This window comes from Candoia aspera, chromosome 2, assembly GCF_035149785.1.
Source record: "Candoia aspera isolate rCanAsp1 chromosome 2, rCanAsp1.hap2, whole genome shotgun sequence".
NCBI classification, from domain to species: Eukaryota; Metazoa; Chordata; class Lepidosauria; order Squamata; family Boidae; genus Candoia; species Candoia aspera.
Genome location: NC_086154.1, coordinates 156,437,064 through 156,454,051, shown reverse-complemented (window position 1 = coordinate 156,454,051; position 16,988 = coordinate 156,437,064). Strand labels below are relative to the sequence as shown.

Genomic DNA, 16,988 nt, shown 5'->3' with positions numbered 1-16,988 from the left:
TAGGTGCTTTTTTCAGCCACACAGAGCCCCTTAGCAACCTCTCATGGGATCCCAGTTCAGAAAGGCTGAATTGACCTATACTGTGCTATAGGACAATTATAAAAGGTCATGCCTACATGCTTAGATCCTTAATCTATCATAACATAGATAGGCAGCCCATGAGTCATGCATGGCCTTTGACTGCATTTCATATGACCTGCATATGACCCAGAGGTTTTTCTCATCCAACTGTTGAGCAAGAAATAAATGGTTCATGCAAATTTGCCATTGAAAGTTAGGAGAAAGTCTTTGTTTCCTCTTTTCCCAGCAAGATAGCTTGGTTCCATTCCCATTGGCAGTGTAACCCAAAATCTTAAATGAGGTCACGGGGAGGGAAATAAAGACTTCCATTCCTCATTCTAAAGCCCTTCCTCAGTGTCACTAAAATCTTGTTACTCAAGCCAATAGAAAACAAGAGGCTCTGCTAATGGTCCCTGTGAGCACAATAGATTGTGCATGTTCTGTGATTCAGCTCACAGGGCCAGAAGGATTGCCATATATACCATGAGATATTCATGAAGAACATGCATTTAATGCAGCAGCTCCAATCCCAGCATCTCCCAGATAACAGGGCTGGAAAGAGCTTCTGTGTCAACTCTGGAGAGCCGTTTCCATTGGAGGTTAGATATTTCTGCATAAGATTGTCCAAAGACCTTGCTTGGTATTAAATCTTTTTAGATTGCTAAAATCTTGGGAAAGTTAACAATTTATATTTCATGCAATTTTAGAGGATGGCTATTACGCAGTGTTGCCTTGGAACTTGCTGGACCCTTGCTGAACAAAATCTCCCAAACCCCAACATGAAAATAAGGAAGAAGGGAGACAAATATGCCAATGCTGCACTATTGCCACATCTCTGGTACCCTCCATGACCGAATAAGAGTACACCAAAAAGGTGTAACTGATGGCTGCAAAGGGTTGCTGCACCCACTTTATCCAAACTGGCGTCCTCCAGAGATGCTGGACATCAATTCCCATTGTCCCCCAGCCAGCAGAATAATTGTTGATTATGCTGGCTGGAGTTTAGAGGAATTTATCCAGCAGAACTTGTGGTTGCAAGCTAAAGTATGCAACTTTATCATTTTATGCTGGGCTGGCGGGGAGTTGAATATAGAAGTAATTTTGCAGTTGAAGAATGTAAAAGAAGTATTTAGTTTCAGGAAGTTCTTAGACTTGGATTTGATATGAATTGGAGAGAGTTAAAAGAAAAATGTCTGGAAATTAATGAAATAGAACAATTCAAGGAAATTTGGCCAGAATGTTCAAGTCTTCCTTTCCCTATGGTTGCAAAAAGACTAATTCATATGTTTTCAAATAACATATTTTACCAATTTACCCCCCATCTGCAAAGCGTCCGTAATTCTTGACACTTTAATTTCAAATGTGGAAGCAACTAGCCGACTTTCTCATTATAGATGGGCAAGGAGACGACCAGAAAATCCTAGAACCATTTCCATATTGCTGCCAGAAACACAACATGAACACGTTCTTGCCATCGAACAGGGCCACAAGTAGGGGTGTGCCAGAATGGCGTGGGATCCGTGTTTGCCCTGGGTGACACAGACCCCAGTTGCGGCCCTGCCCCCAAGAGTCCAGCTTGATATAAGAAAGATTTGTCTGCTTGCTGGGATATAGTCAAGGGAACATACCTTTTTATGAAGGAGAAATCACTCTTAATCCATAGAGATAACTTTATGAATTTCAGAATTTCAGTTGTGGCAGCAATAGGATAAGCCCAGTGTGAGTTAGGATTCCATCTTCTGAATTGCATCTCCAATGGCAAAGCAATCCTAACCTTCTGTTACAGAATATTTTCTGAGATGCTAAATATTTACAATTAAAATGATGTTTTGATTTTAAGATCAAAAGATACTTGCTTCCTAGTTTTAAAACAACCTGGTATTTGTCCACAAAAATGATATTAAAGCACAGTCTTCTAATTATTGGGTAAATATGCCAGTTTTATCTACTTCCTTTCAACTTATTTATAAATATAAGTTCCTGGTGTAGGAATCTCAGTACTTTAAAAATGTTACTGGGTATGGAATTTCAGGTATAGCAACAGCATTCAGATCAGAAAGTTAAGTAAACTCTATTTAAACACACTGCTGTAAAGCACTCAGTTGCAAATCAGACTGGGTTTAAGTTCTATAAATAGAATGAAATAACAAATTCAAGTCTTTTAATAAAAGGATGTGTGTTGCAGGTCTGTTCGCTGGTTGGACAGGTGTATTGCAGCACACAGCAAACCTAACCAGCAGAACTTATTTGCCATTATTCAGGGTGGGCTGGATCCTGTCTTGCGAACCAAATGTCTGGAAGGTGAGGTCACTTTTCTTTTGAAACTGGCAATTCCAGCTGTTTTAAACTGGCAGATATTTTAGAGCAGAATAAAAGGGAACTGGGATGACCTAAGAATCTCGTCTGTGGTTCTGATTAGGATACAGGCTACCTCTGAAGCTTTTCAAACATCTCCTGGCCATTCGTTTGCCAAAATAGTTTGTAAAACTTATATAACTTATATTATTATTATATAATAATATATAGCTAATGCGCTTTAGATGCACTAGCTTCCTTCATCTACCGTATCTCCCTTCCTTCCCACCCCACCCCTCCCTCCCTGCTAGAGATGACTAAACGAGATGTGCCAGGCTTTGCTATTGGAGGCCTGAGTGGTGGTGAAGCCAAAGATCACTTCTGGAGGATGGTGGCCCTCAGCACAAAACATCTCCCGAGGAACAAGCCTCGCTACCTTATGGGAGTCGGGTAGGAATAAACAAACCGTGTTATTACATGGGATAAGGGGTAACCACCTTTTGCAGCTGCTCACCTGATGCGTGTTTCTCGTCTCTGTTCTGCTCAAAGTTATGCTACTGATCTGGTGGTGTGTGTAGCCCTGGGCTGTGACATGTTTGACTGTGTCTATCCCACAAGGACAGCAGTAAGTACATGTGTCAGCTGGGGAGGAAATGGAGTGGCAGGTTGGACATGGGGGAATGTTTTACCAGTTGATGCAAGGAAACATAAACTGGCGTGGAAAGACTGTAAAATAAAATAAAAGTGGGGGATGGGGGGGTTATGCAGGGATTTGAAATACCCCGCCCCTAGGGAAGCAGTGTTGTTTTTGGTAGTGTCTCCTGAAATATGCAGACCTCTTTCCATTTCCAGCGCTTTGGTTCAGCTTTGGTCCCTTGGGGCTCCCTACAGCTGAAGAACAAGCAATATGCCAAGGATTTCCGGCCCATCGATGAGAACTGCACGTGCTCCACCTGCCAGAGGTCTGTGTGCCTGGGTTGGAGTGGATTTTTTAAAAATAGAAATGGAAAAAAGAGCTCTTATTTAGAACTAAGACCCAGGAAAAATTAAATTCAGACCCTCATTTAGTCACAGAACTCAGTACATAATCTTTATCAGTTGCATGCTTTTTCTCAAACCAGTTAATTTCACCCAGTGTTTGTGAGGATAAAATGTGGTGACATCATACTGAGTGGGATAAAAATGCAGTACAATGTTTAATTTAGATCAGCGAGCATGGAAAAGTAAGTCCCTGCTGTTGCTTGAATTGTCTTGTGTAACTTCATTCAGCTGATACTAGGTTTAATTTTCTGTATTTTATTTTGTGTTGTAAAGGAACAAAAACATTTTCTCCTTTTTTATTATTAAATTTATATACTATATACTATACTATACTATATATATATATATAATAAAGTGACTCTGGGTGGCTTACAAATAAAAGTTATAAAAACCACTATAAAAATAGAAAAAGTACAAAAATAGAAGATAAAATAGGGAAACTAAAAGGTGGAGAGAGCGTCTTTAAGCCACCAACCACCCCCAGGGCTGCCTACCACTCTTGGATCCCCAAGCTAGTTGGCAGAGCCGGGTCTTGACTCTCTTCCTGAAGGCCAGAAGAGTGGGGGCCAACCTCACTTCAGGGGGCAAGATGTCCCACAGGGAACATCTTCAGGAAGCTTCTTCTATTCTTTAGCCCTGGAGTATCAAAAGCCTACCTTAAACCTCAGGTCACAAGAGGATTCCCTTGTTTATTTGTCTCTTAACAGATATAGTCGAGCTTTCTTGAATGCTCTCTACCCTGTTGATTCAGCTGCCAAGCATCACATTACCGTCCACAATATTGCCTACCAGGTCAGTCTCTTCAGAGGTCTCAAGATCTCTGCTAACTGGGTAGCAGTAAAGCTAATGCGCTTCAGAGCAGGGACTTGCAACATGCTGGCTGTGAAGTAGGGATAGGAAAGGAGGTGCGGTTGACTTTTCTCTCTTTTGCCATCACTTTATCAAAGTGGGCACAAAGCTTTCTTCTCTTGTTCCCCTGTTTCCCTCCAGTCTCTGTTCTCTTACCTTCCATGACTTCTGCCTATAGAATCATAGTCCCAATTTTCTTAACTAAATTCTGGGAAATTTAATTTAGCTATGTTTTCTTTCTTTCTTCCTTACCTAATCCTTTCTTTTGCTTATTAATTCTTTTCTGTGCTTTGCAAATCATTGTTTACAATGAAAGGGAACGTATTGTCAAGCACTGCCTACCGCTGAGTAAGACACAGACGCTGATTCATAGGAGAGCAGGTTCTGGTTTATTCATACGTAGTGTCAGTCGCGAAAAAAGCTGAGAGTGAGGGGAGCGCGCCGTTGCGGGGTTTAAATACCCCGCGCCGGTCAGCGCCCCCTCACCCTGGGTTACGTCATCCCCCCTTTGTCCTGTATACTGTCGTGCCGGTAGGTGAAGGGTTGCGGGGCCCCAGCTGTTGCCCCGGGATCGCCCATCATTGGTTTCCTCCCTCAGCCGGTGATTACTGTCAGCTGGGCGATCTCCGTTGCGCTTTTGCTAACAGCTTGGGTGTGCCTCGTGATCCGCCTTGTCTTTGTCTTTCCTTCTTTCTCTTTTGTGTCCTGATGGCTGAATCATCTGCCCAGGGTCTGTGTCTGTTGTTGTGCGTGCTATGCTTATCTTGTGTCCCTTCCTCTGCTTCCTCGTTATTGTCATGTGTGCCGTTGTGCTGATGTCTTCAGCTCAACGGCACTCATGACATACTGCCCCCTGTCTGAATAGTGCCCCCCCCCCGGCCTTCCGGGTTTTCACCAGGAGAGCTGTCAAAATTGGGTTTTTTTTTTTGTTTTTTTTTAAATTTCCCGCCGGAGTGTTTTCGCCCCTCCCTTTGTTCCACCTTCTACCTCGTGTCCATCTAGGGTGTGTTCCCAGTGCGCATGCCCCGACCACACCCTGGGCGTGCGCATGCCCCGGCCACACCCTGCTTGTTTGGCTCAGTTCGTCGAGGAAAGAGGCGTGGCTGGTCGGGTGCTTTTCAGCTCCAGGTAGGGCCCTTATCTTTTTGTAATTGCGTCATCATTGTTATGTGTGCATCCTGGGCGTTGCCCCCAGGCATGCACTGGTGACCAATTGTCACTCCCTCGTGGGCCCGGGGCGGGGGGAGGGTGAGTCCCGGGGGGGGGAGGTCTACCCAAGTCGCGGGCATGGGGGGCCCTTTCCCCTGGGGGCGCGGCAGGTGGGGGGGGGCCCGCGGGGAAAAGGGTGTTCAGGGGCCGGTTTGGCTTGTCGCCCCTTTGGCTTGTCGGGGTACATCCGGTGGAATGCCCGGGTCAGGTCTGGCGCCTTGACGTGTTGCGCCGCCACCCATTCTGGGTGGGGGAAGTGTTTCCACCTTACTAGGTAGTGTAATGTTCCCCGTTGACGGCGAGAGTCGAGTATTTCTCTTACGTCAAAATGTTGTTGGCCGTCGATCATCACTGGGGAGGGCAGTGGTGTGCTCGGGTGCCATCGAGAGGTGGTTGCAGGTTTCAGGAGGCTGGTGTGAAATACCGGGTGGAGTCTCCGTAGATTGTGCGGCAGGTCCAGGAGTATTGCCACCGGGTTCACTATCTGTGTTACTCGAAGCGGCCCGATATACTTAGGCCCCAGTTTTTTCGAGGGTTGCGGTGACTTCAGGAATTTGGTGGATAGGTAGACCATATCCCCTGCCTGGAACGTCGGTTGCTGGTGCCGGTGCTTGTCGGCCTGCTCTTTGTAGGCCGCCTGTGCTTCCTTCAGCGCTGCCGTGATTATTGGCCACGATTCCGCTATCTTCCGTCCCCAGTCACTAGCGTCCACTTGGGGTCCCGGGGGTTGCGGTAGCTCCGGTATGGGTACGAAGTCGCGCCCCGAGACTACTTCGAACCGGGTTTTCCCCGTGCTCGTGTGGACGGCGTTATTATATGCGACTTCTGCAAACGGGAGCAGTTCGACCCAGTCGTCTTGGTGGTAGTTGGTGTATGAGCATATGAATTGTTCTAGGGTGGCATTGAGGACCTCTGTGGCTCCGTCCGTCTGGGGATGCCAGGCCGTGGATAGGGCTTGTTGGGTCCCCGTCAGCTTTAGGAAGGCCCACCAGAATTTCGAAGTGAATTGTGTGCCCCTGTTGGTCACCACGCGTGCGGGACATCCGTGTAACCTGTACACGTGTATAAGGAAGAGTTTGTCTAGTTGTTGGGCGGACGGGACCGATGAGCAGGGGATGAAGTGGGCCTGTTTCGAAAAGTAGTCTTTCACCACCCAAATGGCCGTTTTCTTCTGGCTGGGTGGGAGATCTACTATGAAATCCATGGAGATTTCCTCCCATGGGCGGGAGGGCTCCGCCACCTTTTGTAAAAGTCCCGGGGGCTTACCTGGTGCCCGTTTAGCCCTGGCGCATGTCGGGCAGGACGCTACATAGGCTTTCACGTCCCATCTTAGCGTGGGCCACCAGAATTGACGCCGTGTTAGGTGCAGGGTCTTTAGGAACCCGAAGTGTCCCGCTTGCTTGGTGTCGTGGGATCGGCGCAAGATCGCCTGGCGTTGCGAGTCCGGGACATATATTCTGCCTTCCCCCCATGCCAGGTCCTGTGCCATCATCACCTTGTCGGGGTTTGCTAGGAGCCAAGGGTCGGTTTTGAGGGCGGCGGTGAGGTCCGCGCGTATCCCCCCTGGCAGTTGCGGTTGGCGCCGTCTGGTCACTGGTTGCCCCACCGTCAGTTGCACCATGGGGTTGGGCTGCCTCTGAGCGCCGCTCCGGGTGGTCACAGCCATCCCCAGCTGGGAAGCGGATAGGACCGTCCCGATCATGTCTGGGGCGGGCTCCTCATCTTGGGGCAGTCGGGAGAGGGCGTCAGCCAGGAAGTTCTTTTTGCCCGGCATGAACTTCAGCTGAAAGTTGAAGCGGCTGAAGAATTGGGCCCATCTGACCTGTTTTGGGCTGAGGCGTCTGGGCGTTCGAAGGGCCTCGAGGTTCCGGTGGTCTGTCCAGACCTCGAATGGTTGGGTGGCTCCATCCAGTAGGTGCCTCCATGTTTCCAACGCCGATTTTACCGCGAAGGCTTCCTTCTCCCAGACGTGCCAACGCCTTTCTGTCTCAGAGAATTTCCTCGACAGGTAGGCGCATGGTTTCAGGACTCCTGTGGGGTCCTTTTGGAGTAGGATGGCCCCCAGGGAGAAGTCTGAGGCATCGGCTTGGACCACGAATGGCCGTTCTGGGTCCGGGTGCGCAAGGATTGGCTCCGTGGTGAACAGCGCTTTCAGCCTGTTGAATGCGGTTTGGCACGCGGGAGTCCAATTTAGTACTGTGCCCGGGTTCTTGGCGCGTCGTGTGTCCCCCACCCCTTTAGTTTTGAGGAGGTCTGTTAGGGGGAGGGCTATCTCCGCGAACCCCCGTGCGAATGACCTGTATAAATTCGCAAAGCCGAGGAAGCTCTGGAGTTGGCGCCTGTTACGGGGGCGTTCCCAATTCACCACCGCCTCGACTTTTGCGGGGTCCATCTCTATGCCTTCTCCGGAGATTCAGTACCCCAGGTAGTCTAGGCGTGCTTTATGGAATTCGCACTTTGAGGGTTTGGCATAGAGTTTCGCCCTTTTTAGTTTGTCGAGGACTTGTCTGACTAGGGTCACGTGTTCCTCGTGCGTTTTGGAGTAGATAAGGATGTCGTCTATGTAGACCAGGACCCCTTTGAACAGGTGTTCATGCAGAACCTCATTGATGAGCTGCATGAACACCCCCGGGGCCCCTGCTAGTCCGAATGGCAGCACTTTGTACTGAAAGGCGCCTAGGGGGCAGTTGAACGCAGTTTTCCATTCGTCCCCCTCCCTGATTCGGATTCGGTAGTACGCCTCGTGAAGGTCCAGCTTGGAGAATACTCTGCCCATGGACAGGTGGGCGAGCATGTCTTTCACGAGGGGTAAGGGGTATTTATTGGATAGGGAAGCTGCGTTGAGGCCCTGGTAGTCGGTGCAGAGCTGCAGGGTGCCGTCTTTTTTCTCTCGGAATAAGACGGGCGCTCCGACCGGTGAGCATGCCGGCTCTATGAATCCCCTCTCTAGGTTTTTGTCGATGAACTCCCGAAGGGTTGCCATCTCCTTCGGGGTCATCAAGTAAATCTTCGGCCTAGGTAAGGGGACATCGGGCAGCAGGTCAATCCTACAGTCCGTTTTGCGGTGGGGGGGTAGTTGATCAGCTTCCGCCTCTCCAAAGACCTCTGAGAAGTCCGCGTATTGCTCCGGTAGGTCTTCTGGGGTAGCTGTGTTGTCCTGGGTTGCCGCCTCTGCTCGTCCCACAGTGGGGTTGGTCCTGCCCGCCGGAACTGGCGCCCGGTACTCGCCGTCGTCGAATCGGAAGGTGCGGGTCTTCCAGTCGATGCGCGGGTTGTTTGTCGCGAGCCATGGTATTCCCAAGACTACGATGGGCCGTCCTATGTGGGTTACCACGAACGATGTTCGTTCGGTGTGAGTGCCCATTTGTAGGGTGACCGGCTCGGTCTGCATCGTGGCTGGTTTCCCTCCCGCTGTTGAGCCGTCCAGCTGGTGAAATGCCAGCGGCGTGGGGAGAGGGAGGCAGCGTAGGTCGAGTTTGGCAACTATGTCGGGTTGGATTAGTTTTTTCGAGCACCCCGAGTCCACTAGTGCCGCGGCCGTGGTGGCTCCGTTGCCCACAGAGAGCTTGATTGCCGCCATTATTATGGAGCTTTCACCGCTCTGTCAAAGTGATCCGCGCCTCTGTCCCACCACCTGCCTCGCGGCGCGTTTTAAGGCAGGCGGGGAGCGTTTCCCGCCGGCTGGTCTGGGTCTACGGCGTCCTCTCCCCCCCAGTAAGTGTCCCAGCCTTCGTCCAGTGTCGCTGTGGCTCCGGTCATTCGGCGGTGGGGGGGCGGCGGCGGGTTAGTTGGTTTGAGGCTAGGTTTCAGTGCGGGTTTAGGAGCGCTAGCTGGGGTTCGGTTGGAGAAACAATCTGCCGTTTTGTGCCCCATTTTTCCACACCTCCCGCAGGGCCCGCAAGTAAATTTCTTCCTTGGATATGTGGGACCGGCCGTCCCCACGTGTGGCGCGGGTACCTTTGGGCAGGTGTTGGTTTTGTCTTCCGTCGTTGCCATTAGGAAGGTGCGGTGCGCGTGTTCTGCTCTCCCCGCGAGGTGGATCCAGCCTTGCAGAGTCTCCGGGTCATCCCGGTAGAGAGCCCATTGAAGTACTTCGCGGTTGAGCCCCCTTTTGAACATTTCTAGCAGGGTGGTCTCGGACCAGTCGTTGATCTTCCCTGCGAGGGCTTTAAATTCGAGGGCGTAGTCCGGGACAGTGCGTGCGCCCTGTTTGAGGCTTTGGAGTGCGCTTTTAGCCCTCTCTTTGGCTAGCGGGTCCTCAAAGTAGCGCTTCATCTCGGTGATGAAGCCATGGAAGTCAGAGAGGGCGGGGGAGTTGGACTCATACATTTGGACGTACCAGTCCGCCGCCCGGTCTTGTAGTTTGATCGCCACGGCTGCGATCTTGTCCGCTTCGGAGTTAAAGGAGTGTCCGTGCCGCCCCATGAACTCCCTGGCGTTCGTGATAAAGAACGACAGTTTCGCGGGGTTCCCGTCGAAGAAAATGGGGAAGTCCTTTGGGGCCCGGGCGTTTGGTGAGTCCCCTCTTCTCGCTTCCCGACCCATGGCTTCGTCCGCCTGGGACGCTTGTAGGTTAGCATTTGGCCCATGGGGGTGCGACGACCCGCTCGGGGTGTGGATCGGGGTGTGTACCTGCACGGGAACGTCGTTGTGAGGCGCGGGGGACATCAGCAATTGCAGCATGGTCCTGAGGTCCTTTAGCTGGGCCTCCATGGCCGCGAGTCTGGCTTGTGTTTCCCCGTCAGAAATCCGCGCCGCAGCTGGGGTCGGGTCTATCGGTGTGTCTGCAGGGTTGAGCCGCCGGTGGGGTTCAGGCATTCCCGTCCGCTGGTCAGCTTCCTCCGTTTGGGAGTGCGTCGGCTGGGTTGCCTCTCCGTCCTCCACCGTGCTTGCCGCAGTTGGGCTGATGCTCCACGCCCGTGGCTGGGGTGCGATGTGGGGCGGGGGGGGTCTCCGCTGGTCTCGGGAGGTATGTTGCTCCCTCCCGTGGCCGGGTCGCCTCCGCCTCCGTCTCCCTCTGGGGTTGGAGCTGAGGCTCGGGGTGGGCCGGGAGGGTGTCCGTGGCTCCTGGGTTCCGCGGTGCCTCTGGCCTCGATCGGTCCTCCTCCGCTTCTTGCCGTGCGGTTCGTCCGCCTTGGCCACGACGCGTCGGCCTCATCGTTCTTGGTCTTCTCGCCGTCTATTCCTCCCGCGGCTCGTTGTTGTCCGGTGGGGCTCGGCGAGGCTGAGTTTGTGACTCTCAGCTTTATGTCAAGCACTGCCTACCGCTGAGTAAGACACAGACGCTGATTCATAGGAGAGCAGGTTCTGGTTTATTCATACGTAGTGTCAGTCGCGAAAAAAGCTGAGAGTGAGGGGAGCGCGCCGGTGCGGGGTTTAAATACCCTGCGCCGGTCAGCGCCCCCTCACCCTGGGTTACGTCATCCCCCCTTTGTCCTGTATACTGTCGTGCCGGTAGGTGAAGGGTTGCGGGGCCCCAGCTGTTGCCCCGGGATCGCCCATCATCGGTTTCCTCCCTCAGCCGGTGATTGCTGTCAGCTGGGCGATCTCCGTTGCGCTTTTGCTAACAGCTTGGGTGTGCCTCGTGATCCGCCTTGTCTTTGTCTTTCCTTCTTTCTCTTGTGTGTCCTGATGGCTGAATCATCTGCCCAGGGTCTGTGTCTGTTGTTGTGCGTGCTATGCTTATCTTGTGTCCCTTCCTCTGCTTCCTCGTTATTGTCATGTGTGCCGTTGTGCTGATGTCTTCAGCTCAACGGCACTCATGACACGTATAAACATTCTGCAAAATGTGACCAGTTTACATACTTTATTCTATACACATTGTAACTAGGTTTACACATCACAGTAAGCTGTGGTTTGCTTAACTGTATTACTGAATAAACCATAGATGGCTGGATTTATACAACTCACCAAGCCATAAGCCACAGTGTACAAACCACAACAGCTAGATTCGTACAACATACAAACTCTGACCCAAACAAATCATGTCTATCAACCTGTATGTGCCTGCTGGTAGGGTATAAATCCTTGAGACTAGGTGCCTACCTTATAACCTTACATGTTATATGACTCTGCCGTATAAATCGGCAGTTTTGTTTATATAATTAGGATGGATTGTGGGATATTCCCCCAGCAGTTATGTAGAATTGGATCTGTTCTGGGGGCTGGATCAGGCCCTTGCTCTGGGTTGCTGGGTGATATTAAGAAGCAAGGAGGGGACCTCTCTCATCCTTACTTTTCTGCAAGAGTCTCGTGATAGGAACCATTGCTCCATGTCTCCCATTTCACAATAAAAAATGCATAGTGCAGGATGAAGCGAGAAGCAATTACTCTGTATTTCATTTGACGCAGAGCAGTTCTTCAGTGTGCACCTTCCCCATTAGGGAAAGTAGAGGTCAGATGAGCAGGCACCAGCCATGCCAGGGTGTCTCCTCTTAGAGAAAGTGTGCTGTTGGGGTGGCTCCTTGAGCAGTTCCTCTGGAACAGTGTTTCTCAACCTTACTAGCTAGGGAACTCTGGGACTTGAAGTTCACACATCTTAAAATTGCCAAGGTTGAGAAATACTGTTGTAGGACATGCCTTTATTTATTTAGAGCACCTCAGATGAGCATCAAAGGCCATACGGGCTGCCCATATATAGCAGATGATCCTTATCCCTGCTCTACAGTCTCTAACCCATTGGTTAGCTAGTTTAGTCTATAATTGTTTGTACTTACCCCTCCCAATATATTTCCTTCTGTAGAGTTGATAGTGCCTGCTTGCTTCTTTTTTCCACCAGATGAACCTGATGCATTTGATCCGCGAGAGCATAACTGAGCAAAGATTTCCACAGTTTGTTCGGAATTTTATGAAGACTCTGTATGGGAACTCCAGCAACTATCCCCAGTGGGCTGTGGAGGCCCTGGCCTCAGTTGGAATTAATCTGGAGTAAGAGACATTACGAAGACTCACGAAGAGTCAGACACAACTTAACAACTGAACAACAGCAACAAGAGACATCAAGAAACGCTCTGGATCCTGGACGTGCCTTGGGTTTGGTTACCCTTCCACGGCTGCCCCAGCCTTGCTTTCCAGATTACTTGGGCAGTGGTGACGCTTGAGGACCTCTTTCTTTCCAAGGAGTGGTGGAGAAAAGCTGAGCCCCTTGTCTGATAACCTGTCACCTTGGCTTGATCACAGTGGTCAGAGTTTAAACTGGAGATGTCTAGAAGTTCTTTGGTGTACTTCTTTTATAGTCCTACTTTATATTTTAAACTTCTCATTAAACTTTCTAAAAATAATTTGCCTTGGCTAAATGGTCTGTTGGAATGTGTAAATTAAGCATCAGAACTGGCAGAAGCTCGGTACGTATGGTTTAAATTTTGCAAGTTTAATGTTGCACCATTGACCTGGGGCTTTTGTAAAAGCTTTATTTATTTGGCAAAAGGAAATACAGAAAGAGAAGAAAGAGAATCAGAAATAAGGAAGAAGGGAGATGAGTACATAAGCAGCAGCACATCCTGAGCTGATTTTTCTTTTAGGGTTTTTCCAGTATAATTTTTTTTAATTCACTAGTTAATTGTATGTCCCTTGTCCCCAGTCAACATTCCAGTTTTCTTTTTCCATGGGTGTGGGGAGGGGAAACAGATATGGGGATGGCATTGGTGAGCAGCACTGAGGTACAGAGATGTCACTGTTATCGACTAGCAAGGAATTTCCATGGAAGAATCGAAGCCTGAAGAGGATGGCTGTTGTCACCCAAAGCAGAATTCTCAGCTGTAGCAGCACTGCCTCCTGCTTCCTCCTTTTTTCCTTAGAGATGCTGGGCATGTGCAAAGTCCACTGAAATGGTTTTCAAGCTGACTATCAGGCTGCAAGCATGATTTACACATGTTAGATATGAAAATCACGAAAACTGGACCAGAGATTTCTGAAAAGGAACTTACTTTATTTGAAGCGGTTTGCAAAGCGCGGTGGGCACCTTGACCAGGCTACGCAGAGTCCGATCAAAAGGAAAGATGCCACACCCAAAATTACAAATACACACTTTCTTATACCTTTCCCTGTCCAGCCTCCCCCCTCTCCTTTCTGGCCTGTTTACCCATTGGCTGGGCACTCAGACGCACAATCTTCCGACCGCCTCATTCCCTGGACCCCTCTATCTTATTTTGCTTATGCTTGTAAAAGCCTATTTTGAAGCCTTTGAAACATTCCAAGGTTTTCACACATTGAAATCCTCATAGGACAATATCTCATATGGTTACATTTACTCTATCTCCTTGCTTAGCACACCCTGGAGGAGCCTTTGTTCGTATGTCTCCTCTGTTGGTCAGTGTTAGGCTAATTAGTTAGAGACCAATTGCTTCCCTTTGTTTCTTTTGAAAGAGTTCTTACTTGTAAGCCTGCCAGTTTTCACCTCATTAGCCCAAGGCTTTTACACATGTAAACCTTTACCTGTGTTAACTGTCTCTTTCTGTCTCCGTGTTAGTTTAATTATTTATCATTGTGTTACTCACTAGCTTACACATATTGCTTCTTTGCTATTATCTAATATTAGTATTTACACCTAAAAATCTCCCCCAACCAAGATCTATATGATATTGCCTTATAATATCAATAATAATTGGTATTATTATTATTTTTACAAATTGTATTATTTCATATACCAGACACACAAGCAGCTATGTGGACACTATGCTTGTAAGAGCCAGCATCTTGTCCAAATGTCTTTGGTCCCTTACAGAAAATGGAGCCAGAGCCCTGCATATATGCATGCGTACACACACACACACACACACACACACACTGTGTGTGTGTGTGTGTATAAAATGAATTTTCGAGGGAAACTGAAAGCCAGTTCTCAGAGGGACCCAAGCATGAACCAGACCCAAGCATGATGCAACCAGATACCAGGCCAGTTCATTACCAGAACTGTCTCTCCTGCCCCAAAGAAGCTGACTTCCAGCCCATGTCGTCATGAGACAGGAGGAAGAATTACAAGCATCTCAACCTTGATTTCACTATAAATAGGTCCAGTGGCATCCAGAATGTGTGTCAATATCAGCAAACTGATAAGAGCACTGCAAAAGGACAAGGCTTGCATCACAACGCTCTGTTTACTATCTTGCTACAACTGGAATTATTTCGTAATGGCTCCTTCAGCTTTACAGTACTGCAATAAATCCACTTATGAAACTTCCTTGAGTCTTTGCCTGTTTATCTGGTTCCGGTCCGGACTGCTAGGAAAAGCCCAACAGAAACCTTTGAGAGAGATCGAAGCATCTGGCACAGTCAGTCTGCAGAGACTGAAAGTTAGATGACGGCTTTGGTCTGTGCTCACATTGTAATTGTGTCTTAAACAGAAGCCAACCTTCAGTGGTGGAAGGACATGGCTGATGTGCAACTCAATGAACACTTGTCTTCTGTTAGGAGCTCATTTTCTCAAGACACTACAGTTAACCAGAAGGTTGCCATACATCAACAAAGTTTCCATTTGAAATTACTGATTAAGGATCTTGATAATTGGAGCCCATTAAATTCAAACTCATTACTTTTGCTATGCAGAAAACAACCCTCTGTTATAGGGACAGTTAGGACTGGAGTCAATAGGATTAGCCCCGCAATTATTTCTGTAAGAGAAAAGTTCATTCTTTTATGGAATGCAATGCCTAACTGCTATTCTGCCATTGTATAGCATTTATGCTCCACTAACTGTGGGTGGGGTGGGGAGCTTTAAACCACAAACTAGTTAGGTTTAGGGCTTATCCTCATGTCCTGCTAACCATGGCACAGAGATGTCCTGTGAATCATTTTTAAAATACATGTTCTTATGACGTTGCTTTCATCTCACCCCCCGCCTACATGTGAGGCAGCTTAAAGTTACTTTTAGCTCCTCTGGTTGTAAAAGAGTGTCTTCCCTTTTCTCCTGATAAAATTCTTGCTGTGGACCCTTCATCCGTTATGCAGCTGATGAAGTGGTCGTGGGTGGGATCTGCCCAGTTCCTATTGGCCGCTTTGGGCTGCTACAAGCAGATCTCCCGGACTCCTATCCCTGGACATGATTTCTCATGGCCATTTTGGCTTTGGCTGCAGGAGAGACCAGAAATCTGGCTTCTACCGAGTCAGCTGTCCTCTGTGGCTGATGTCACAGGAATGGAGGACTCAGCCTGCTGACTGTATTATGTTGTTTCGTGACTATGCGGTGGGGCATTACAGAACTTGACTTTTGTCCTGCGGAATGTTCTTGCCCATCCAAAGAAATCTGCATTCACGTGCCTGCAAGTCTATTGGGCAGTTTATGCCTTCTGCTTGGCAAGGATGCCCTTTCTGATCCTTTCCTTGAGTGGTCTTCTCTTCCTTGAATTAACAAAGCCAAATATGTGTGAGGAGGTTTCGTTGCAAGGTGAAGAGACAGAGAGTATTGGGCAATAGCCCCTCCCTGCTGTCAGCCGTTTCAGAGTTATTTTTAAACTCAGGGTTAGCAGTCTTCTGAAAGACTGAAAGGCCTCTATCCCACTTTGCTGAACTTCTGTGCAAGCCCTAATCAGCTGCTTTTCAACGCAGCAGATGGGACCAGGCAGTTCTGCTCCCTATGGATTACTGGGTGGAAGGAGATGGCTCCCCGGGAAAGCAGCACCTTTCAAATCAGGAGCCATCCTGTGCGTCAGGACTCTCAGGTTTTTCTAGTTGGCTAATCCCATGGGTCCAGCCAGTTGCCAAAACTTGCCTCCTCCCCATCCTCAGCACGAGGCCATGGTGATTGAAGGATATTTTCCTCCTGGCTGATAATGTTCAGAAATGAAACCAGGGGATCTATTAACAGGTTTTCTTTGTGTGTGTGTGTGTGTGTGTGTGTGTCCTTCGAGTCAGTGTTGACTCCAAGTGACTGCCTGGACTAGTCACTGCAGTTTTCTTGGCAAGGTTTTTTGGAAGTCGTTTGCCCTTGTCTCCTTCCCAGGGCTGAGAGAGAGTGACTGGCCCAAGGTCACCCGGCTGGCTTTGTGGACTAGAAATCATGGTCTCCCAGTTTCTAGCCTGATGCCTTAACCACCACACCAAACTGTCCCACACTAAATCTGTAAGGGTAACCCCACTTGCCAGCCTTGTTAATGAGGCAGAACAGGGCTTGACCACCCAGGGGGTCAAACTGTATGCTGACCTAGTTTTCTGCCTGCTCAAGAACTGGTGGATTGTACTTTAATGTAGCAATGTGGAGGAGCACATTACTACATTATGGGCCTTATATTACTTACTGTATCTATTAATCATTCCAGAATGTTAATCTTCAGTAGATCACTTGGTTTGCTGCTCAAATAATGAACCTAGTCCAAAATACAGGAATACCTTTTTTTATTATTTTAATTGAAGCTTTTTCTGATTAAGTTAAGGAGTGGATTATCAACCTGTGTGGAAGCCTCTTGTCTGTGGCAGGAGATGGATATAATCTCATGGAGAGTGGAAGGGTAAAGCAGCCAGCCGTTGAACAACTGAATTTGGGGTATTAGAGAATATGAAATAGGCAAGTTTATCATGTTCATAGGAGGAAATGGCAGGAA

The 16,988-nt window shown here is 48.8% G+C and overlaps 1 protein-coding gene across 1 annotated transcript; it reads left to right on the top strand.

Annotated features, from left to right (window-relative positions):
- The first annotated feature begins 1,462 nt into the window (after positions 1 to 1,462).
- On the top strand, positions 1,463 to 12,392 carry LOC134491036 (queuine tRNA-ribosyltransferase catalytic subunit 1-like). The gene is made up of 6 exons (XM_063294511.1): positions 1,463 to 2,361; positions 2,667 to 2,805; positions 2,905 to 2,980; positions 3,208 to 3,317; positions 4,104 to 4,188; positions 12,233 to 12,392. Exons 2-6 carry the CDS (start codon positions 2,669 to 2,671, stop codon positions 12,383 to 12,385), a joined length of 561 nt encoding a protein of 186 aa, XP_063150581.1. The 5' UTR covers positions 1,463 to 2,361; positions 2,667 to 2,668; the 3' UTR covers positions 12,386 to 12,392.
- Positions 12,393 to 16,988: the final 4,596 nt, after the last annotated feature.